At 40.2% G+C, this 23397-nt stretch overlaps 1 protein-coding gene across 2 annotated transcripts in view; it reads left to right on the forward strand.

Annotated features, from left to right (window-relative positions):
- GABRA3 (gamma-aminobutyric acid type A receptor subunit alpha3) overlaps positions 1-23397 on the forward strand; it is a 386743-nt gene that overhangs the window by 134992 nt on the left and 228354 nt on the right. For both annotated transcript variants that reach the window (XM_037059217.1, XM_037059218.1), the window contains one exon: positions 19341-19462. In XM_037059217.1, coding sequence (XP_036915112.1) covers positions 19341-19462 — 122 coding nt within the window. The remainder of the gene's footprint in view (positions 1-19340; positions 19463-23397) is intronic.

The following is a 23397-nucleotide window of genomic DNA, read 5'->3' on the forward strand; positions in this document are numbered from 1 at the left end:
GAGTTCATTTTCATTTGTTTCCAGAAACTTTTTGATTTCTTCCCTAATTTCAATCTTGACCCATTCGTTGTTTAATAGCATACCATTCAGTCTCCATGATTTTGGGTGTTTTGGGTTTTTTCCTTTGGGGTTGGTTTCTAATTTCAGTCCCTTGTGGTCAGAGAAAATGCTTGGTATGATTTCAATTTTCTTGAATTTGTTGAGGCTCATTTTGTGTCCTATCATGTGGTCTATCTTTGAAAATGTTCCATGTGCATTTGAAAAGAATGTGTATTTAGCTTCTTTGGGATGAAGCGCTCTATATATATCAGTCAAGTCCATTTCTTCTAGAGTGTCGTTTAATGCTGCTATATCTTTGTTGATATTTTGTTTGGAAGATCTGTCCATTTTTGACAGTGGGGTGTTAAAATCCCCTACTATAATTGTGTTGCTGTCAATATCTTTCTTGAAGTCTTCTAGGATTTTTCTTATATATTTGGGTGCTCCTATGTTGGGTGCATATATATTTATGATGTTAATGTCTTCGTGCTGGATTCTTCCCTTGAGCAATATGAAGTGACCTTCTGGGTCTCTCTTTATGGCCCTTTTTTTGAAGTCTATTTTGTCTGATATTAGAATTGCTACCCCGGCTTTTTTTTCTTGTCCATTTGCTTGGAAAATTTGTTTCCAGCCTTTCACTTTTAGTCTGTGATGGTCTTTTGTCCTGAGGTGGGTCTCCTGTAGGCAGCATATGTGTGGGTCATGCTTTCTTATCCATTCAGCTATTCTATGTCTTTTGATTGGAGCATTTAATCCATTTACATTCAAGGTTATTATTGATAGGGACTTATTCATTGCCATTTTTGTACCACAGTTCCTCTCTGTCTCTCTCTTTTCCTTCCTTTCCTTAAAGCAGCCCTTTTAGTATTTCTTGTAGAGCTGGTTTGGTGGAGGCATATTCTTTTAGACTTCTTTTGTCTTGGAAGCTCTTTATTTGGCCTTCTATCTTGATTGAGAGCCTTGCTGGGTAAAGTAGCCTTGGTTGTAGGCCTCTGGTTCTCATTACTTGAAATATTTCTTGCCATTCTCTTCTTGCTTGGAGTGTTTCCATTGAGAAGTCAGTAGCTAACCTTATTGGGGCTCCCTTGTATGTTACTTCCTTTTTCTCCCTTGCTGCCTTTAGGATTCTCTCTTTGTCTTGAAATTTTTCCATTTTAATGATGATGTGTCTTGAAGTGGGCCTCTTTGGGTTCCTCTTGAATGGGACTCTCTGTGATTCCTGGATTCGTGTAACTTTTTCTCTCATCAAATTAGGAAAATTTTCCATCATTACTCTTTCAAATAGGTTTTCTATCCCTTGTTCTTCTTCTTCTCCTTCTGGTATTCCTATTATTCGGATATTATTACGTTTCATATTATCTTGCATTTCTCTTAGCCCATCTTCATTCTTTTTGAGCCTCTTTTCCCTTTCTTGCTCTTTCTGGGAGATTCTTTCTACTGTGTCCTCCAACTCACTGATCCGATCTTCTGCCTCATCGATCCTGCTTTTCATTCCTTCTACTGTGTTCTTCAGTTCCGAAATTGTATTCTTCATTTCCTCTTGTCCTTTGGTGATAGTTTCTATTTCCTTTTTCATGTTGATATAGTTTGCGGAGAGCTCATGGTAGCTCCCCTCTAGTTTCTGGTAGCTCATTGTGAGCTCTTTGAATTTCCTGATAACTAGTGCTTTGAATTCAATATCTGATAGCTGACTTGCCTCTCTTTCATCTAACATTATTTCTGAGACTTCCACCTTTTCTTTCATTTGGGCATTGTTTCTTTGTCTTCCCATTGCTTATGAGACTCTTCTTGTTAGCTTCAGCTTCTTAAATTGATCTGTTCTGACTCCCTAGGTTTATGGTGTGAACTTCTGTGGTAGAATTCCTGTGAAATTCAGTGGTACAGTCTCCTGCAGGTATCTTGATGTTCTCTGCTTCCACCTACTCCTTTCTTTGTGTGTGTGTGATCAGCTGGAGGGGGAGGCAAAATGGTTTATGACAGCAGGAGAGTACTTTATGATATTTACAGTCAAAGCCAGTAGAGAAGAGATAGAAGATCTTTAGGCTCTATATAGTGTTAACTGTAATCTTCAACCCAATTTGCCACCTCTAGGAAAGGATAGACCAAAGATAAGCCTCTTGTTGGGGAGGGAAGGCTTGTGAGTTGTATCTAGAAAGCAGTGAGGTTGCGGGTGGTTGGATTTTGAGTTAAGGTGAGAGTAAAGAATAGTAAATAGACGTAGCGTGTGAGCAAGTAGAGTTAATCACTACAGTAATAGAATTCAGGAACCTGTAAAGTGGGCTAGGACTGGAGAGATGTGTTGTGAAGTATTTACAGTGCTATAGAAAGCAACAAACAAACAAACAAACAAACACACAAAAAAAGGGCAAGAGAAGTGAGGAAAAAGCAATAAGTTTGGGGTGAAATGAAGAGGGATTAAAACAGGAAAAAAGAAAGGAGAAGAACAGAGTACTGAAAGATACAGCAACAATAAAATTAAAAAATATATACGATTACTGAAAAAAGTTTAAAAATAAAAGTAAAAAAAACAACAAAAAAACAAAAAAAAAACCAACAACAAAAACTCCTTCCTTGTTGGTTTCAAATTGTCCAATGCAGTTTTTCTCGTTTCGGTGGGACCCCTCTGTGGACTGGGTTGTAGGCCCAGGTGCACACCCACCCACCAGCCAGGCTACCAGACTGGGGTGTGGGTGCCCACACACCTGACAGGCTGCCTTGGTCCCACGGGATCTGGTACTGTCCTGTGGCTGGGTAAGAAGCAAGTCAAGCTGCCTTCACAAACACCTCAGTCCACTTTCCAGTAAAAACTTCTCCAGAAAGCGTGCCTCTCAGCCCAGCCCAATCCCCAACCTGACTGGTTAGGACAATGCTCCTCTCAAATTTCCTGGGCTGGCAGGCTGGTGGGCTGGCGACCACAGAGATCGCAACTGAACACGGCCCCCTGTCCTTGCCACCCTCCCTGCACACCTAGGCAGACAGGTCTCTGCCACCCAGCCCCGCCTAGATGGTGAGGGAGGGAGCCAGCTCTTCCAGGGACCCCACAGCCGGCCCAATGCTCCACTGGGTTCTGGGCTCCCTATGAGTCCTCTGTGGCACTGGCCACAGACGGAAGCCTCTACACCCCTAACACAGCGGCAATGGCGGCTCTGAGGCGTTTTGGGCTGGCCCAGGGCAGCCGGTCCTGCCACTGCCGCTTTTGTCCTTACTCACAGTTGCTGGGCTCCCGCTGAGTCCTCTGTGGCAGACGCTCCGATGCTGGCCGTAGACAGAAGCCTCTGGGCCCTGGAAGCTGCAGCAGCAGCAGCTCCGAGGTCTTTACGCGCCGGCCAATGGCTGCTGGTCCCGCCGCTGCTGCTTTTAACTTTACTCTGGGGTGCCTGGCTCCCGAGGGCAGCCGGCCCTGCCGCTGCCGCTTTTGTCTTTAGTCACAGGTGCTGGGGTCCCGATGAGTCCTCTGTGTCAGACGCCCCTGTCGCTGGGCACAGGGGGAAGCCTCTGGGCCCCAACCGCTGAGGCAGCCAAGGCTCCAAGGTCTTTATGCGCCGGCCAATGGCTGCCGTCCTGCCGCCGCCGCCACCGCTGCCGCTGCCGCTGCCCTTGACTTTTCTCAGGGTTGCGGGGCTCCCGATGAGTTCTCCGTGGCAGACGCCCTTGTCGCTGGGCACAGACGGAAGGAAGCCTCTGGGCTCCAACCGCTGCGGCAGCCGCGGCTCCGAGGTCTTTACGTGCCGGCTAATGGCTGCCGCCGGTCTGGCCGCCTCTGTCCTTACTCGCGTCCCTGAGACCCCAACGACCTCCAGCGGTCTGGTTCGTCACTATCTCTGGTCTCTTATTTTCATAAATGCTGGGGAATTGTTGGTTGGGGAATTGATTGCGCTGTTCTTCTGTAAATCTGCCAGGATTTTCCCCCAAGTGTAGGAGAACTGCAGTCGCTCCGTCCTACTCTGCCGCCATTTTCTCTCTCCCCCTGCTTTTGTTTTAGGTGTGGTTGTTAATAACTGTGAGTTTGCTGTCCTTTCACTGTTCATATTTTTCATCTTCTTTTTCTTAGATAAGTCCTTTTAGCATTTCATATAATAAGGACTTGGTGATGATGAACTCCTTGAACTTGACCTTATCTGAGAAGCACTGTATCTGTCCTTCCATTCTAAATGAAAGTTTTGCTGGATAAAGAAATCTTAGCTGTAGGTCTTTGGATTTCATGACTTGGAATACTTCCTTCCAGCTCCTTCTTGCCTGTAAGGTCTCTTTTGAGAAATCCACTGACAGTCTGATGGCTACTCCTTTGTAGGTGACTGTCCCCTTATCTCTTGCTGCTTCTAGGATTCTCTCCTTCATTTTAGTCTTGGCAACTGTAATTATGATGTGCCTTGGTGTGTTCCTTCTTGGGTCCAACTTTTTTGGGCCTCTCTGAGCTTCCTGGATTTCCTGGAAGTCTATTTCCTTTGCCAGACTGGGGAAGTTCTTTATTATTTGTTCAAATAAGTGTTCCACTCGTGGCTGTTTCCTTCCCCCTTCTGGTACCCCTATAATCCGGATGTTGGAACGTTTAAAGATGTCCTGGAGGTTCCTAAGCCTCTCCTTATTTTTTTGAATTCTCATTTCTTCATTCCTTTCTGGTTGGATGTTTTGCTCTTCCTTCTGGTCCATTCCATTGATTTGAGTCCCAGTTTCCTTTCCATCACTATTGGTTTCCTGGACATCTCCCTTCATTTCAATTAGTTTAGCCTTCATATGTTCCTCTAATTTGTGACTATAATCAACCAGTTCTGTGGGCATCCTGATAAACAGTGTCTTGAATTGTGCTTCTGAGAGGCTGGCAATTTCTCGGTCGCTGAGAGTTATGAGCTCTGGGACTTTGATATTTTCTTGCGCCATCTTTTGGGCTGTTCGTGCCTGCTAAGTAGCAGGATCAGAGCCCTAAGGTGTTCACTAGAGCAGGGCAACTAAGTTGCTGGGTTGTGACATTGTATATGGGGGCAAGGGTCAAAGAGGAACAATGGCCTCCTGCCTGCCGCCCTGGCCCCCACTGGTGCTTCAGCTGCCACCATCACCAGGCCCACACGTTTCGTCCCACTGCACGCGAGTGTGCCACCGCCTCAGCCTTCGCCCCCTGGGGCCTGTGTGGTCCGTCTCACTGTGTGCGAATGTGCGACCATGGTCTGTCTGCCCCACACCCTGACTAGGTCCGGGCCACTTGCGCGCCTAGGTCGGGGGATCTGTCCTGCCCGACCCTGTTCTGCTGCTGGGTCTGCCCCTCTTACCGTCCTGGTTGAACGGTTCGTTGTCGGACTTCCATATAATTCAATTTTCTGTTCTTTGGCTGTGTCTTTGTTCTCCAAACCTTAGTTGTATTCAAACTTGGTTGTGGGAGAAGGCACAGTGTTTCCACCTATGCCTCCATCTTGGCGGAAGTCCCTCGATCTTTTGTAATTTCTTTGGTAATCTTCTTTCTTTGTTCATTGCTCAGATATTGTGGGGTTTTTTGGTATTAGACACCCTTCTTACTATACAGATTCTAAGTGATTGCATCCATCCCAATGACAATGTTACCTGACATAAATTCCAATGACTCTTATCTCAATCACTATTTCTAACTTTTCTTGAGTGTCAGATCTCTAAATCCAACTATATATTAGACATAACCACTTGACTACTCCAAAAACTTTAAATTAAGCATGTACAAAGAATTCTCATTATCTCCATCTATCCTCCTTCAGTTCTAAAAACAAACAACAAACAAACACAATATGTTTGTTTTTTCTATTTTTTCATGTTTTAGTTGATGGAACCACCATGTATTCCATTGCTTAAGCCAGAAACTTGGAACCATTTTTGCTAATTTTCTGCCCTTTACTCTCTAGATGAATTAATCACCAAGATCAGTCATTTCCAGCTGCCACATCCCTTGAATTAATATACTTTTTTTCCAACTTTCCTGCTGCAACCTTAGTTTAATATAGTATTTTATTCTACTTGGATTACTGCAAGAATCTGTAATTGGTTTTACTTTCTAAAAGTCTTGCTCCCTTCCAAAGGAACCAGCAACCTGTAGCCAGTGTTTCTTCTACAATGAATATTCAATCATATCTATCTTATGATTCAATCATATCTATCATATCTAGAGTAATTAACGGATTTCTGATTTTCCTAGATTAAAACATAAAGTCCTTAACATGGTCTTATTAGGTCGATTTTTACCCAGGCTCCACCCATCTTGTCACCCTTATTTCATAGTCTTCCTATCACCAACTTCTGTGTTCTTCAGCTATAGTGAACTTCTTTTGACCTTTAAAAAAACTCCTTTTGACTTTAAAATCCCATTTCATTCAAGGAATGTTATTACAAGAATTGATCCCTTCAGCCTTGAAATATTTCAGTATTACACAGGATATTTTATTATTTCATAGTGGCTTTTCTCTTGTTTTTTATTTTATTTTATTTTATTTTATTTTATTTTATTTTATTTTATTTTATTTTTACATTTTGCTACTGTCCCATATTCTTGGAAGCATAAAGCCTTCTTCCTAATTAGTTTTGCAGGGTTGATTATTGTAATGTACTCTGAATCTTTCCATCTTTTATTGGCATTTTCAACAGTAATCTCTGGGCAGAGGGCTATAGAACTAGACTAATATGTATTTAGAAACTTGACCCATGAAGTCCTTTTTGTATTTTACCCCAGTCTAGAAAAACAGATTAATTCTCTTTTATTAACTCTTCATGTGTCTGATTTCACTGGGCAATGATAGGTGTTCTGAATAAGATGGACGTTCCAAATACATGAACCTCACCTCTTCAAATGTTAGGGCTGCTTTAATTTTAACTCTGAGAATAAAGTTCTCTGAATATATATGGTATCTTTTATTATAATCCAAAACAAGGATTCTGAACAAAATAGTTTATTTTCTTGATGACTATATGATTGTTATATAGAAAATTCATTATATTAATTTGGTACCTACTTTTTCCTTTTGTGCATCCTCGGTGTTGTCACCTTTCCTGTTTCCACTGTTTTGTTTACATCTTTTTGGTGCTTAGAAAATGAGATTGCCCAGCCTTTTAGTACTTTTATTAAAAAGGAAGCCATGAGATCCTTCTTGAAAAAGCAGAGAGAAGAGCTTGGATTTAATATAGGGGCATTAGAAATGTTTCTTTTTGGGGAGGTGGGGGAATTACTTTCTTCCAGGTCCAATGCAATTCATGCTTTTGAGGGATGAGACAACTAAAAGCCTGGATCCTAATATTAGAATTGGTGCTGTATTTACATTGGCTAGAAAGAAAGTAACCAACACACGTTTTTTGTTTTTTTGTCTCCTTTGCTTTTGCATTTTATTGTCATGATTCTTTACTTTTCTTTATTTTATTTTTTTATTTAATTCTTGTTGAAGTACAGTTTTCTTTCTTATATTCCCAGCTCTGCCCCCCCATACTCCCCATCTCCCTCCTATTTCTGCCACCCACCTTAGTTATTGTCCATGTGTCCTTTATACTTGTTCATGTGAGTCCATCCCTTTTTCCCCTGTGATTCTCTCCCCTCTGGTTCCTGTCAGCCTGTTCTGTATTTCAGTGTGTTTGAACTGGAAAGCATTATGCTGAGCGAAATAAGCCAGGTGGTGAAAGACAAATACCATATGATATCACTGTTAACAGGAATCTCAACAACAAAACAAACAAGCAAGCAAAATATGACCAAACACACTGATTTTTTACTTTTCAATGACATATTAGTTTCAGTATTTTGTATTGGTTTCAGGTGTACAACTTAGTGGTTAGACTTTATGTAGTGTCCTCCTCAATATTCCAGTATCCATGGTACTATACATAATTATCAAAATGTTATTGACTGTATTCCCTATGCTTTGCTCTACATCCTTTAGCTATTTTGTACGTACTAATTTATACTTTTTAATCCCTTCACCATTTTTACCCAGTCCTCCAAAGCCCTTCCCTTTTGCTAACTACCAGCTGGCTCTCTATGTCTGTGAATCTGTTCCATTTTTAAAAGTTGATTTTAGAGACAGAATGGGTGGGGAGAGAGAGAGATAGAAAGAGAGGGAAACATCAAGTTGTTGTTCCATTTATTTATGCATTCATTGGTTCATTCTTGTGTGTGCCCTGACCAGAGACTGAACGAGCAACCTTGGTGTGTTAGGATCATGCTCTAACCAGCTGAGCTACCCTGCCAGAGAAAGTATGTTTCAATTTTGTTTGTTCATTTATTTTGTTGTTTAGATTTCACTTATGGCCGAGATCATATGATATTTGTCTTTATCTGACTGACTTATTTAATTTAGCACAATACCCTCTAGGTCCATTCATATTGTAGCAAATGGTAAGTTTTCATGCTTTTTTATGGCTGAGGGATATTCCGTTGGTATACATCACCACATTTTTGTTCACTCTTCTGTTGATGAGCACTTGGGTTGCTTTCATAGGTTGGCTTTTGTAAATAATGCTGTAATGAACATGGGGGTGTATATATTCTTTCAAATTAGTGTTTTGGATTTTTTCATATATATACCCAGTATTGGAATTGCTGGGTCATAAGGCAGTGCTATTTTTAATTTTTTGAGGAAGTTCCATAATGTTTTCCATAGTGGCTGCACCAACCTGCATTCCCACCAACAGTGCTGGATGGTTTCCTTTTCTCCATATTCTCACCAACACTCATGTATCTATCTCTTCTATCTATCTATCTATCTATCTATCTATCTATCATTATTGTAGTTCAGTTACAGTTGTCCCACCTTTTTCCCCATTGCTGTCCCCTGCCCCACCCCCTGTCCATACTCCCATGGTGAATCCCCATCCCATTGTCCATGCTCATGAGTCTTCTATTCACGTTCTTTGGCTTGCTCCTTCCCCCTTTCCCCCCCATTATCCACCCATCCCCTCTAATCACCAATGATAGCCATTCTGACAGGTGTGAGATGACATCTCATTGTTGTTTTAATTTACATTTCTGTGACAATCAGTGACATTGAGCATCTTTTCATTGGTCTATTTGGCTATCTGTATGTCCTCTTTGGTGAAGTGTCTGTTCAGGTCCTTTGTCCATCTTTATTTGGATTGTTTGTTTTCTGGTGTTGAATAGTATGAGTTCTTCATAAATTTCTAATATTAACCCCTTATCAGGTGTATCATTGGTGAATATGTTCTTTCATTTAGTAAGTTATCTTTTTGTTTTGTTGATGATTTTCTTTGCTGTGCAAAATATTTTTAGTCTGATGTAGTCTCATTTGTTACTTTTTCCTTCTGTTTCCCTTGCCCAAGGAGATAACCAGGAAAAAAATTGTTAAGAGAAATGTCAGAAATTTTAATGCCTATATTTTCTTATAGGATTTCATGATTTTGAGTCTTATATTTAAATCTTCAATTCATTTTGGGTTTCTTTTCTTACATGGTCTAAGAAAGTGGTCTAGTTTAATTTTTTACATCTGTTTGTCCAATTTCCCAGCACCACGCATTGAACAAACTGTTTTTATCTCATTATATTTTCTTGCCTCCTTTTTCAAATATTAATTGACCATAAAGATGTGGGTTTATTTGTGGGCTTTCTATTTGGTTACATTGATTTATATGTATGTTTTTATGCCAGTTTCATGCTGTTTTGATAATTATAGCCTTATAGTGTAGTTTGATAATCAGGTAGTGTGATACCTTTAACTTTGTTCTTCTTTCTTAGTACTACTGAGGTTATATTTTTGTGGTTCCATATAAATGTTTTGATTATTTGTTCTCATTTTTTGAAGTATGCCATTGGTATCTTGGTAGTGATTACATTGAATCTATAGATAGCTTTGGGTTGTATGGACATTTTAATGATGTTAATTTTTCCTACCCATGAACAAATACAACTCTAAAAGATATAGTATATGCTGGTAGTTATGTTACTTAACAAAGCAGCTAATTATTTTTGTTTGCTTGTTTTCATACCTTCTTAATGATGTTTTGTGTATTGGAAAAAATTTATGTGCTGCATTATTTTATCCACTTTTTGTGACTTATTCACTTAAATCACTTGGATTGGATACTCAAGCATCTGGTGGTTTATTGGCCAGTACTTTGTATAAATCATGTGCTGAATGAAATGGGTCTCAACATTCAGTATGTGTAAACAAGGAAGTAGGCTCCATACCTGGAGATTATGATTTAGTATCTCTGGTGATAGTGCCTAAAGTATGCATATTATTAAATGCCCCAGAATATTATGATGTAAAAAATCTCTGGATAGTACTTTGGGACACAATTTTTGTTTTCAAGGAAATAACAGTATAATTAGCAGTATGGGATTCTGATTTTAGAATAGCACATGGGAAAACTTGTAAAAAGCATGTAGTCTGGTCCCTCCTTTTGTATGTGAATACATTGATGTCCAGAAAGGAAAATTGGCTTTTTAAAAATATTTTTTTATTTATTTTCAGAGAGGGGAAAGCAGGGAGAATGAAAGCAATAGAAACACTGATGTGTGGTTGCTTCTCCAGGGCCCCATACTGGAGCCCTGGCCCACAACCCAGGCATGTGCCCTGACCAGGAATTGAACTGGCAACCCTTTGATTCACAGTCCAGCACTTAATCCACTGAGCTACACCAGCCAGGGTGGGAAATTGACTTTTATAAGAGCTTATAGCAAGTTGATAGTGTGTGTAAGTCTTAAACATTAGTCTCTGATTCCCAGTCCCATAATGTTAAGGGAAAGCAGAGAACAATTTCAGTTTCATGTAATAAAGACTTTCTTCAGAGTTCTGCTTACTGTTGACCATCAACAAATGAGAATTCTTTGTGTGAACAGTGTTAAGTTGGACCATTACAAATTCGTAATTCCCTGGGTCAAAATGGCAGAATGTAAGCAATTTTATAATGGTTCAACCTAAGTATCAAGTAAGTGCCAAATGGATCTCTTGTCTGTGTTTCACTGAAATTTGTTGAAACTTGAAATGCTTATTGGTGAGGATTCAAAAAAAAAAAACAGATGAAGCATTTCAATTAAGATTATTTGAGGATTGGCAAAGGGACTAATTGTAAAATACAGTCTGGGTATAGAAGCACACTGAGAGATAGTTAGAGATTAAACAGCAGATATGTCCTGTAAAACAAGTTTTTTAAGAAGTAGAGAGAGCTTTAGTGGAGCTTTAGTGAAGATATTTCAGAGAGGGGAGGGGGCAGAGGGAGAGAGAGGAAGCCAGGGGATTACATGGTCAGACTTTACTCTTCTTCCTTCTGATCTTCAGCAAAAAGGCCAAACCCAAGTTGAAGCCAGAGGCCATGGGAGTCCTGTTGTAGTTCATGCAGTTCAGCTTTATAGGAAAGACAACAGGGTAGAGAGGAGTGGGGAATACATAAGGAATGGAAAATGAAAGACACTGACACTAGGCCTCATATTCACACATTCAGAGTTGAGTAGAGACCCTGGTTTAAAGGAATGTGACACCACATCAACAATTTTTCTGCATCAGGATTAAATGGTGGTGTTAGTGGTAACAGAAGACTTAAGAGGACTTGGTTGGAGGAATTGCTTATTTGTTTTCTTGTCACATCTATAGCCTGACTTGGTGCCAAAAGTGTCAGTATTTGTGTCTATTTTCATCTTGAAAGATATTTTCTCAGTCCTCTTAATCTCAGAATAAACCATCACCTGTGGCAACATGTGTAAATATTCTCCCTTGCTGCTTTTAAGATTCTCTTTGTCTTTAAAACTTGGCATTTTAATTATGATATGTCTTGGAGTAGACCTCTTTGGGTTCATCTAAATTGGGACCCTCTGTGCTTCCTTAACTTTCATAGCTTTCCCTTTCTCCAAGTTAGGGAAGTTTTCTGTCATTATTTTTTTGTGCAGGGTTTCTATTCCTTACTCCTTTTCTTCTCCTTCTGGCATTCCTATGATGCAAATGTTATGTTTTATGTTGTCCTGAAGTTCCTTTAAATTATCTTCATCCTTTTTGAGTCTTTTTTCATTTTGTTGGTCTACCTGGGTATTTCTTTCTACCTTGTCTTCCAGCTCACTGATTTGGTGCTGCTTCATCTGGTCTGTTTGTAAGTCCTTGTAGAGTATTTTTTTATTTCAGATATTGTAATCTTTATTTCTTTCTTGTTCTTATTTATAGTTTCAAGTTCCTTTTTCATGCCATAATAGTTCCCACTCAGTTCCTTGTAGTTGTCACTGAGTTCCTTGAGCATTCTTATATCCATTTTTTAAAATTCTGTATCTGATAGCTTGCCTCAATTTCATTGAGCTCTTTTATTGGGGATTCTTCCATTTCTTTTGATTGGAGGTCCTTTCTATGTCTCCTCATTTTAGGTGACAGTATTTTTTTGTTTCTGTGTCTTAGGGTGCTCTGTTTTGTCTGCTTATCTTCATGGCGTAGACTTCTGTGGTAGGAGTTCTGTGGGACTCAGCGGTACAGCCTCTTTGATCTTCTTGTCTGGATGCTCTAGGGTTGTCCTTTCTTCTATTTGTGTGGGTGGCTCCTTTGTTGGTGAGTTCTGCCCTCCAATGGGCTTACCAGTAGTCACAATTCCCATTTTGTCCTGTGTGCTGTTGTACAGGTGTTGGTTAACAAAGCAGTATTAGCAGACAACTGAACCTAAGCCAACAAAGAGAACCCTCCTACCACATCAGCAACTTCAAATGCGAAAGAGCAAAGATAAATAAAGGTGAAGAGAGGTTATGGATATAAAAGCTATGACAAATGTAATATGTAATGAGTAAAAGAGGCAAAAATATTGAGTGGGAAGTGGGAGGAGAATTGATAAGAGTTGGGATAGAACTAGGGTGAAGAAAGGGAAAGAAGAAAATTTAACCCATACGTGAGACATAAAGGGTGATGGGGAAAATTGGACAAGAAAAGGGACTATTATACTATGAAGTTTGAACTAAAATGTAAAGATATTTGACCTATAGGATCAAAGTTTCAGAAAAAAACACAGCAGGTTGATTGAAACAACAGCTGAATGAAGTTTAATGAAGATGGAATGGGAATGAGAATATTGTACAAAAGCAAAAAGTAAATATGAGATGTCCACTCTAAAGAAAAATGATTTTGACTATTGTAAATTGTGCTGCTATGAACATTGGGCAGTATATGTTCTTTTGAATTGATGTTTCAAGATTCTTATGGTATAATCCCAGCAGTGGAATTGCTGGCTCAAAAGGTAGTTCTATTTTTAGTTTTCTGAGGAAATTCTGTACTGTTTTCCACAGTGGCTGCACCAGTCTGCATTCCCACCAACAGTGTACTAGGGTTCCCTTTTTTCCACAACCTTTCCAGCACTTGTTGCTTGTTGATTTGGCTATGATAGCCATTCTGGCTGGATTTATTAAAAAAGAAATATTTATGGTGTGCTCCACCCATTTTGTGATATAAGCTTGAAATCAGCACAATTCAGGTAGAATACTCATTTAATAAAAATAAAAAAAGAAACATGATTTTTAGAGGATGGGGGAAGCAAACTAATAAGCATAAGGAGTAAAGCCCAGGTTAAGAGAGGGTGAAAAAAGGAAACAAAATTAGATAAAATTCTTTACTCAACTGATCAGGGGCAGGGGGAAGCAAAATGGAGTAATACTGGGGTAGTGTATTTTATAAGATTTAAAGTGTAAACAGTGAACAAATTGGAGTTCTGCTGGAGAAGTATAGCAATAATCCTGTTTTTCACCCAACTCTCCACTGTTTATAAAAGGTAAAAAAGAAATGACTCTTATGAGAGGGTAAAATGAATGTGAACTGACTTAAGATATAAGAGCACTTATGCCAAGTTAAATGGAGGAGAAATAGTGAGTGTAAGGGGTAGGAACATGGCATAGTGTGAGAGAAAATAAAGTTTAAAACAACAGAAATAAAGCTCAAGAAGATGGTGAAATGGAGTAAGACCAGGGAAAGCTGCTGAGTGGGATTTGGAATAAGAATAATATGATAAAAAATATATACCCCAAACAAAAGAATAAAAAGTAAAAGACAAAGAGTAGTGAGTCATTTGGACTATGAGTGAAATGAAAGAAGAAAAACAAAATGCAATATAAAAGGAAAACAAACAACCAAACAAAAAAGCTAAAAAAAACAAAAAACATGAAAAGAAGAGAAGTGAAAAAAAAAAGACATGCGAGTTCTGATGAACAGCAAGGTGAAATTTGTCTCAGCTGTTGGTGTTCTCCTTTTGACTTCTTTCTGGATATGTCTCTGCCTTTCTTTCAACTCCAGGTCTTACTGTCTTATTCCTGAAAGAAAAAGAAAGAAAAAGTCCCCCTCCCTGCCTTGTTGTTAAGGCTGCTTAGTCAGTTTTGCAGGTTTCTGGGCTCCTGCATGCGGTGGAGTGTTGGGCTGCATCTGTTTTCCCTCTCTGATGCTTTGGCAAGCACAGAGGCTCAGTCTGGGCTCTAATCACAGGTGCCCAATTTCTAGCCCATGTCTTCAGAGCACTGTGTGGCCCACACTCTCAGCTCTGTGGAGTTGTGCCAGGGTGGCCCAGATAAACCATCTCACTTTGCACTCCTTTGATCGATCTGTGAGGTCCACTAAGTGGAAGCAAATTGTGCCCACAATCCTCCCTTCTTTTTGGCCAGGCAGCTGCATATGCAAGGTGCCTTCCCAGTGCACCTCAGTTCTGCTTTTGAAAAAAGTCTCAGTTGGCCCTACTGCCTCGCACCACTGCCTGGCTATCCACACACTCCAACTCTCTGGCAAGTACAGAGTCTATCTGGGTCATGGCCAGTTGCGGCCCACCTCTTTTCCCAGCTCCAGGTGCCGCTTGATCTCCTAAATTCTTAGGCACCATCTGGGCCTGCAACAACCATCCCAGCTTGGGTATGCCACTGGCTATGTGTGCTTTGGCTGCCTTTTTTCCCCTACCCCCCAGTGACTTTATGTGTCCAGATCTCTCCTGGCATGCATCTGGGATTTCCCCACCCTGTGAGGAGAGGAGGCTGCTTAAACTGCTGTCACTGAATAGGCTCTCCTCCAGTGTCCCTGGGTAGCAGGGGTTACTGGTGCCATGCCCAGGGACCTTCTCTGTCGACCTATAAAAACTTCTTATCACCTATTTTAAAGTGTTCTCTGCACACTGGCTTTGAGACTTCATATCAGCTAAGATTCTGTTGGTTGTTTACTTTGTTTTTTGGAAGATTGGATAAGTGTCCCAGTTGGGTGCATGAGCAAGTGGGCTCAGCTCCTACCTACTTTCCCACCATCTTCTTTCCTGTCCCTTTAGCATTTCTTATAGGGCAAGTCTAGTGGTTAAGAATTCCCTTAATTTTTATCTTTTTGGGAGAGTATTTATCTTTCATTCATTTCTGAATGACTACCTTTCTAGATATTCTTTGTTGAAAGTTCTTTCTTTGAGCACTTTGAATAGGCCATCCCCTCTCTCCTAGCCTATAGGTTGCTGGTAAGAAATCTGCTTATAGCCTTATTGGGATTCTTTTGTACGTAATAATTCTTGTTTATCTTACTGTTTTTAAGATTCTTGGTCTTTGGTTTTTGAGAGCTTTATTATAAGGTGTTTCAGTGAAGATATTTTTGTTTTGAAATTGTTTAAGAATCTTTGATCTTTCATTAGTGGAATAGCCATATCTCTCCCCAAATTTGGAAAGTTTTCAAGCATTATGTTTTTTATTATTTAGTTACAGTTGTCCTGCATTTTCTTCCATTGCTTTCCCCTACCCCACCCCCAACTCCCACAGTCAAAACACTCCATTGACTATTCCCATGAGTCCTCTATTCTTGATCCTTTGTTTGTCCTTTCCCCTTCTTTTTCTCATGATCCTCCTCACCTCTTCCCTCTGGTCACTGTCAGTTTGTTCTTTATTTCAAAGTATCTGGTTCCCTTTTCTTGTTTGTTTATTTGTTTGTTGATTAAGTTCCACTTATGGTGAGATCATATGGTGTTTGTCTTTCACTGCCTGGCTTATTTTACTTAGCATAATGCTCTCCAGGTATATCCATGCTGTTGCAAAGGGTAGGAGTTCCATCCTTCTTTCTTCTGCATAGTATTCCATTGTGTAAACATACCACAGTTTTTTGATTCACTCATTTACTGATGGGCACTTAAGCTGTTTCCAGCACTTGGCTATTATAAATAATGCTTCTGTGGACGTTAGGGTGCATAGGTTATTTTGAATTGGTGTTTCAGGATTCTTAATGTATAGTCCCAATAGTGGAATCACTGGATCAAAGCCAGTTCCATCTTTAGTTTTTTGAGGCAGTTCCCTACTGTTTTCCACAGTGGCTGCACCAGTCTGCATTCCCACCAACAGAATACTAGGGTTCCCTTTTCTCCACAACCTTTCCAGCACTTGTTGTTTGTAGATTTATTAATGATGTCCTTTCTGAGCAGTGTGAAGTAGTATTTCATTGTGGTTTTAATTTGCATCTCTCTGATGTCTAGTGATGCTGAGCATCCTTTCATATGTCTATGGGACCTTTGTATGTCCTTGGAGAAGTGTCTATTCAGGTCCTTCGCCAACTTTTTAATTGGATTGTTTGTCTTCCTGGTGTGGAGGCATGTGAGTTTTTAATATATTTTGGAGATCAAACCCTTGTCTGAGGTATCACTGGCAGATGTGTTTTCCCATTTGCAATAGCTGCATAGCCACATGCTGGAAACAGCCTAAGTGCCCTTCAGTAAATGAGTAGATCATAAAACTGTGGTACATTTACACAGTGGAATACCACACAGCAGTAAGAGAGATTGAACTCCTACCTTTTGCGACAGCATAGATGGAACTGTAGAGTATTATGCTAGGTGAAATAAGCCCAGTAGTGAAAAGCAAATGACATAAGATCTCACCTATAAGCGGAAGTTAATGAACAAAGTAAATAAATGAGCAAAGTAAATCCGGAGGCATGGAAACAAGGAACACACTGACAGGGACCAGAGTGTAGAGCAAAGGGGATAAGAAAAGAAGGAGGAGGAAGGGCCTAGTTAAAGAACAAGTATAAATGACCCATGGGCATGGGGAAAAGGGTGGGGATTGACTGTAGGAGCAGTGGGTGGGCAGGGCAGCAGAGAGTGATGGGGGAAATCAGGACAACTGTAATAGAACAACAATACAAAAAATATACACTAAAATTCAGTCATAAATGAAGGATATACTAATTGACATAAAGAACAATTTACAAGGAATCAACATGTGAATAGATGAATCTGAGAATTAAATAATTGATTTGCTATACAAGAAAGCAAAAAACAGAATTAGAACAGAAAAAGAAAAAGGAAATTTGCCATGGCGTGTGTAGCTCAGTGGATTGAGCATGGGCCTGCAAACCACACGATCATGGTTCAATTCCCAGTAAGGGCACATGCCTGGGTTGCAGGCCAGTTCCCAGCAGGGGACTCACAAGAGGCAACCATACATTGATATTTCTCTCCTTCCCTTCCTCTCTAAAGTTAAATAAATAAAATATAAAAAAAAGAAAAAGGAAATTTAAAAATTAGGATAGTGTAAGGAGTCTCTGGGGCAAAGTCTAGTGCACCAACATTTGCATCATGGGGGTGCCAGAAGGAAAAGAGAGAAAGAGAGATGTTGGCAACCTATCTGAGGAAATAATGAAACTAAACTTCCCTAAGTTGGTGAAGGAAATAGACATACAGGCCAAAGAAACAAAGATAGTCCAAAACAAGATGAACCCAAAGAGGTGCACTCCAAGACACACATCATATAATTAAAATGCCAAAGTTAAAGACAAAGAGTGAATCTTAAAAGCACCAAGAGAAAAGCAGTCAGTTACCTAAGGGAGCTTCCATGAGACTGCCAGTTGATTTCTCAAAAGAAATTTTGCAGGCTAGGAGGGACTAGCAAGAAATAATCAATGTGATGAAAGGCAGGGACCTACAATCAATATTACTCTACCCTGAAAAGCTTTTGTCTGGAATTGAAGGGCAGATAATGAGCTTCCTAGACAAGAAAAATCTAAAGGAGTTTGTCACCACCAAAACAGTATTATATGAAATGTTAAAGGGTCTTGTTAAATAAGAAGGAAGTTGAAACTATGAACAATAAAATGTCAATGAGTACATATCTATCAACAATTGAATATGAAAACCAAAATGAGCAGTCAGAACAGAAACAGAATCATAGATACAGAGAATGTTTTGATGCCAAATGGAAGGGGAATTAGGGTGATGGGCAAAAAAGATACACAATGGAATTCTATGCCTCAGAAAGAAAGAAGGAGCTCCTACCTTTTGCAACAACATGGATGGAACTGGAAAGCATTATGCTGAGTGAAATAAGCCAGGTGTTGAAGGACAAATACCATATGATCTCACCTTTAACAGGAAGCTAAACAACAAAAAAACAAGCAAGCAAAGACACTGAAATAGAGAACAGGCTGAGAGTGACCAGAGGGAAGAGGGGAGGGAATTTCAGGGGAAATAGGGGAGGGATTTAGAGGAACATATATAAAGGATACATGGACAACAACTGAGAAGGATGGAAATGGGAGGGAGGAGGGGAGCATGGGGGGTGGGATGGGATGAGAGTAATAGACAGAAAACTGTACTTGAAAAATAATTAAATAAAATATACATTTATATCTTAAAAAATAATGGATTAGAAAGTACAAATTGGTAATTACTGAATAGTCATGGGGATGAAAATTACAGCATAAAGAATAGAGTAGCCAAAGAACAAATATGCATGACCCATGAATATGGACATGGGTGTGGGGATTGCCTGAGGGAGTTGGGGGGTTGGTTAGAGAGGAATAAAGTGGGACAACTGGAACAACTATAATAGCATAAACAATAAAATATGATTACAACAGAGTCCTGGTAGCTTTAACATTTAATGGATTACTATTGTTTTGTTTCTCTATTTCCACAGGGTGAGAGGTAGATAGAGTAGATGCAGTTCAAAGATTTGTCTGGTTCTGTTGTCCAGTGAACCTCTGTTTCTCTAGGCTAGAGGAGGTATAAGTTCTTAGTAACAAAATTTTCCTTTTTTAAAATTTTGAAGCCCTTTCTTTCACGTAACAAAATTTGCTAAATAAACTTCATGTCAGGTACAGTTTTCAGGGACATTCTGTCCAGGATTCCAGCTTGTTTTTCTTTACTGCTTTGTTGGGGCTGGACCATTTGTTTAGTAAATCTCATGTCAGTGCTACAGTAAAAGCCCGAGTACAGGACCACTATCTGCCTCCTACACAGGTAATAATTGTGACAAACAGGAAGTGCTTGTTGTTCTGGTTAAGATACAAGGCTATTTAATTGACCCAGTGTATTGATTGAAATCTTGAATTAAAGCATTTAGACATGTAATTGTTTCCTATTATTTTTCATTTCTTTTTCTTCTACTGCCCCAGACTCTCTCCCAAGCATGCCCCAGATATTCCTGATGACAGCACTGACAACATCACTATCTTCACCAGAATCTTAGATCGTCTTCTGGATGGCTATGACAACCGGCTGCGACCTGGGCTTGGAGGTCAGTTACTATTTTAAGAAGTTCTACTTGGTCATTGTCATCTCAAAAGTTTCTTAGAGTGCCTTTAGCAATCTGAAGGTTAGTTAATATAAGCTGTCTCTTCCTTCTGAGCACTGGAAATTATTTCTAATCCTTTATTTCAATTGTCAGATCTGGTTTTGGAAGTTTCTGAATTTCACTTAGTAAATGCGTATAGGGTATTACAACACAGTGGGCAAGCCCATTACTGGTAATGAAATATAAGTCTATGGCTGGATGTCAGATGGGGCCCAGGAACAGCGGGGAACATACCTTTGTTCTCAAAACCCTGAGCACTTATCAGCTTGACATTGTAAATAGGAACAATCTACTTTCTAGGTTGGATCATAGTTATCTATCAGTGTAGCATAATCAGTAATATGATCACAATGAGGCAAATACATTATAATACATCATGGCTGTATTTAACAGGTAAGTATGCAAATGCATATAAGTTAACTCTTTTGTAGAACTACTTGAGATTTAGGTGCAGATATCATATCCTTTTGTCCATAAACACTTCAGTGTGTATTACTTTAGAAAAAATATTTTATAAAATTGCAATGGGATTATAAATTCAGGAAGTGTAACCTGAAATAAACTGTTTTCTAATTTGTAGTTCATATTCAATGTTTGTCAGTTATCTCCAAAGTGTTCCTTATAGTTTTCCATGATATAGAATTCAGTCCAGGGTTATCTACTGCATTTATTTCACATTTTATTAACTTATAATTTGGTATAGTTACTCAGTCTTTCTTTGCCTTTTATGGCATTGATTTGATTTTCCTTACTCATTTTTGGAAGAAATAAAAGAGTTAATTGTGTTTTTTGGACTTCCGCCAAGATGGAGGTGTAGGTGGAAACACTATGCCTTCTCCCACAACCAAGTTTGAATACAACAAAGGTTTGGAGAACAAAGGTGCAGCCAAAGAACAGCCAAATTGAACTATACGGAAGTCCAACAACAATGAACCGTTCTACCGGATGGGAAAGAGGGGCGGAGCCAGCATCGGAGCAGGGTCAGGCAGGAAGGATCTCCCGACCCCAGGCGCCCAGGCATCCGGGGGCAGACCCAGTGAGTGCTTGGGACAGTGGGATTGAGAAGTAAGACGGAGCGCACAGCCCCGAGCAAGGAACCCAGCAGCGGCTGACTGCGGTAGCACATTCGAGAGCAGTGGAACGAATCGCACTGCCCTCGGTGGCGGCAGGAGGAAGCAAAGGGTACTCGCCATTGCCTTCCTTTGGCCCTGCCCCCACATACAGCATCACAACCCAGCGACTGGGTCACCCCGGCCCTGGTGAACACCTAGGGCTCTGCTCCTCATACGTAACAGGCACAAACAATCCAAAATATGGCTCGGAAAGAACTCAAAGCCCCAGAGCCCATAACTCTAAGTGACCAGGAAGTAGCGAAACTCTCAGATGCACAATTCAAAACACTGGTGATCAGGATGCTCACAAAACTGGTTGATTATAGTCGCAAATTAGAGGAACATATGAAGGCTAAACTAATTGAAATGAAGGGAAATGCACAGGAAACCAATAGTGATAGAAAGGAAACAGGGACTCAAATCAAGGGGGTGGACCAGAAGGAAGAAAGAAATGACCAAACAGGGAAAAGTGAAGTTAAAAGAATTCAAAAAAATGAGGAGAGGATTAGGAACCTCCAGGACATGTTTAAGCATTCCAACATCCGAATTATAGGGGTACCAGAAGGGGAAAAGAAACAGCCACGAGTGGAAAATTTATTTGAATAAATAATAAAGGAGAACTTCCCCAGTCTGGCAAAGGAAATAGACTTCCAGGAAATCCAGGAAGCTCAGAGAGTCCTGAAGAAGTTGGACCCAAGAAGGAATACACCAAGGCACATCATAATTACATTAGCCAAGATTAAAATGAAAGAGAGAATCCTAGAAGCAGCAAGAGATAAGGGGACAGTCACCTACAAAGGAGTGCCCATCAGACTGTCAGCGGATTTCTCAAAAGAGACCTTACAGGCAAGAAGGAGCTAGAAGGAAGTATTCCAAGTCATGAAATCCAAAGGCCTATATCCAAGGCTGCTCTATCCAGCAAAGCTTTCATTTAGAATGGAAGGACAGATAAAGTGCTTCTCAGATAAGGTCAAGTTCAAGGAGTTCATCATCACCAAGCCCTTATTATATGAAATGTTGAAGGGACTTATTTAAGAAAAAGAAGGTAAAAAATAGGAACAGTGAAAGGACAGCAAACTCACAGTTACTAACAACCACACCTAAAACAAAAGCAAACCAAGAAGACAGCTGGATCAGGAGTGGAGCCATAGAAATGAAGAACACATGGAGGATTAGCAACAGGGGAGTGGGAGGAGGACAAGGGGGGAGAAGATACAGAAAATAAGTAGCATAGACGGTAGGTAAAAAATAGATAGGGGGAGGGCAAGAATAGTAGGGGAAATATAGAATCTAAAGAACTTGAGACACATGGACATAAACTAAAGGGGGGAAGGGTGGGGGAGGGGGTGTGCAGGGTGGAGGGGAATGAAGGGGGAAATAGAACAATTGTAATGGTATAATCAATAAAATATATTTTTTAAAAACTTTGAAAAAAGACGCTGTGTTGTGAGCCTTCAACTTATTTCTTGGTCATTATTTAGGCACTTCATCAACTTCCCTCTCTAAATTTATATAATGTTGCCCCATGAAAACCCTATTAGTTCTTGGGCATGGACTCTATTTGCAGGAAAGGGCTATGAATTGCTGAAGAGGCTGATCTCTGATGTTTTTATTTCTTCTACACCTGTTACTGATATCAATCAAAAGAAAGGGATGCCACTGGAAAAGTCTTAGGGCAAAGATATTCTAGGAAGGTGCTTCTGTAGACCTATAGTAACACTACTGGAAACATTGAACACAGCGTCCTTTCTAGAGAAAAGTCAAAATATTATCTGACTATTTTTTCCTATGGACCAAAGCCTTGATATTATTTTTTTCTATGTCCTTCTTACTGCATTAATGCTTATTTCTTGTTTATGCTACTAGGCCTATCTATTTGGTTGTAATTTGGTGCTTTTGATCCATTCTGGCCTTAGAAACCAAGAAACCAAAGATTCATATACTACTTTTTAAATAAACTTCAGAGATCTCTGTTGTGAAACCCTTGATATTCTAGATAAGAAAACTGAGGCTTGGGGAGATAAGTATCATTCAATATAATAGAGCTTGTTGGTAGCACTGCTTGGATTTATACCCAGAGCTTCTGAAGATTCAATGCTTTTTGCATTGTATCCTGGGTAAGTATTGGTGTTGTAGACCACTCTGCCTTGTTCTAGGAATTGTATCTTGACCCCTTGTGGCTAAGGGCAAGGGACGACCTTTGGAATGACAGCCGCAGGAGACAAAGCTTGTCTCTGGTAGCAAATGCTGCCTCAGTTTCCTCTCCCTGCCCCCAAAGCTTGGTCAGAAGTCAATGATGGGTAAGACCCTTCACAGCAGGGGGCAACCTAAGCCAGACTCGATCACGTGGGAGGCCATCATGGAAGGACTGGGTGGGGGCTGCAACAAAGAGGGAGCAATGGACTCTCGCCCCCCAGCTTTGACATAGGCTGAGTCCCCATGTCCTCTAGGAGAAGTGTTTACTGGCTCTAATCCCCTTAAGCCTGAATACCTGATGGGGAAGGGTGCAGCTCCTTGCCTTGCTAGAGCATGTCCTGGGGAAAAATCTGGCATCACAAAGATTTCCTGATAAACCTGTGAAATCTACTCTGCTAAGAGTGTTTTCACTCATATGTTAAGGGTTCGAGCAAGAAACACTAAAACTCTGTTCCTGACAGACTCTGACTCACACCAAACCCTCAGATTTCTTTGAATTGTTATCTACTGTTTGATCCTTGCCACCCGGTATTCCTGTGTATTGCAACACAATAAAAGGCCCTGAGGAGG

This window comes from Sturnira hondurensis, unplaced genomic scaffold (genome assembly GCF_014824575.4).
Source record: "Sturnira hondurensis isolate 20B ecotype Veracruz unplaced genomic scaffold, ASM1482457v3 Scaffold0010476, whole genome shotgun sequence".
In the NCBI taxonomy this organism is placed as follows: domain Eukaryota; kingdom Metazoa; phylum Chordata; class Mammalia; order Chiroptera; family Phyllostomidae; genus Sturnira; species Sturnira hondurensis.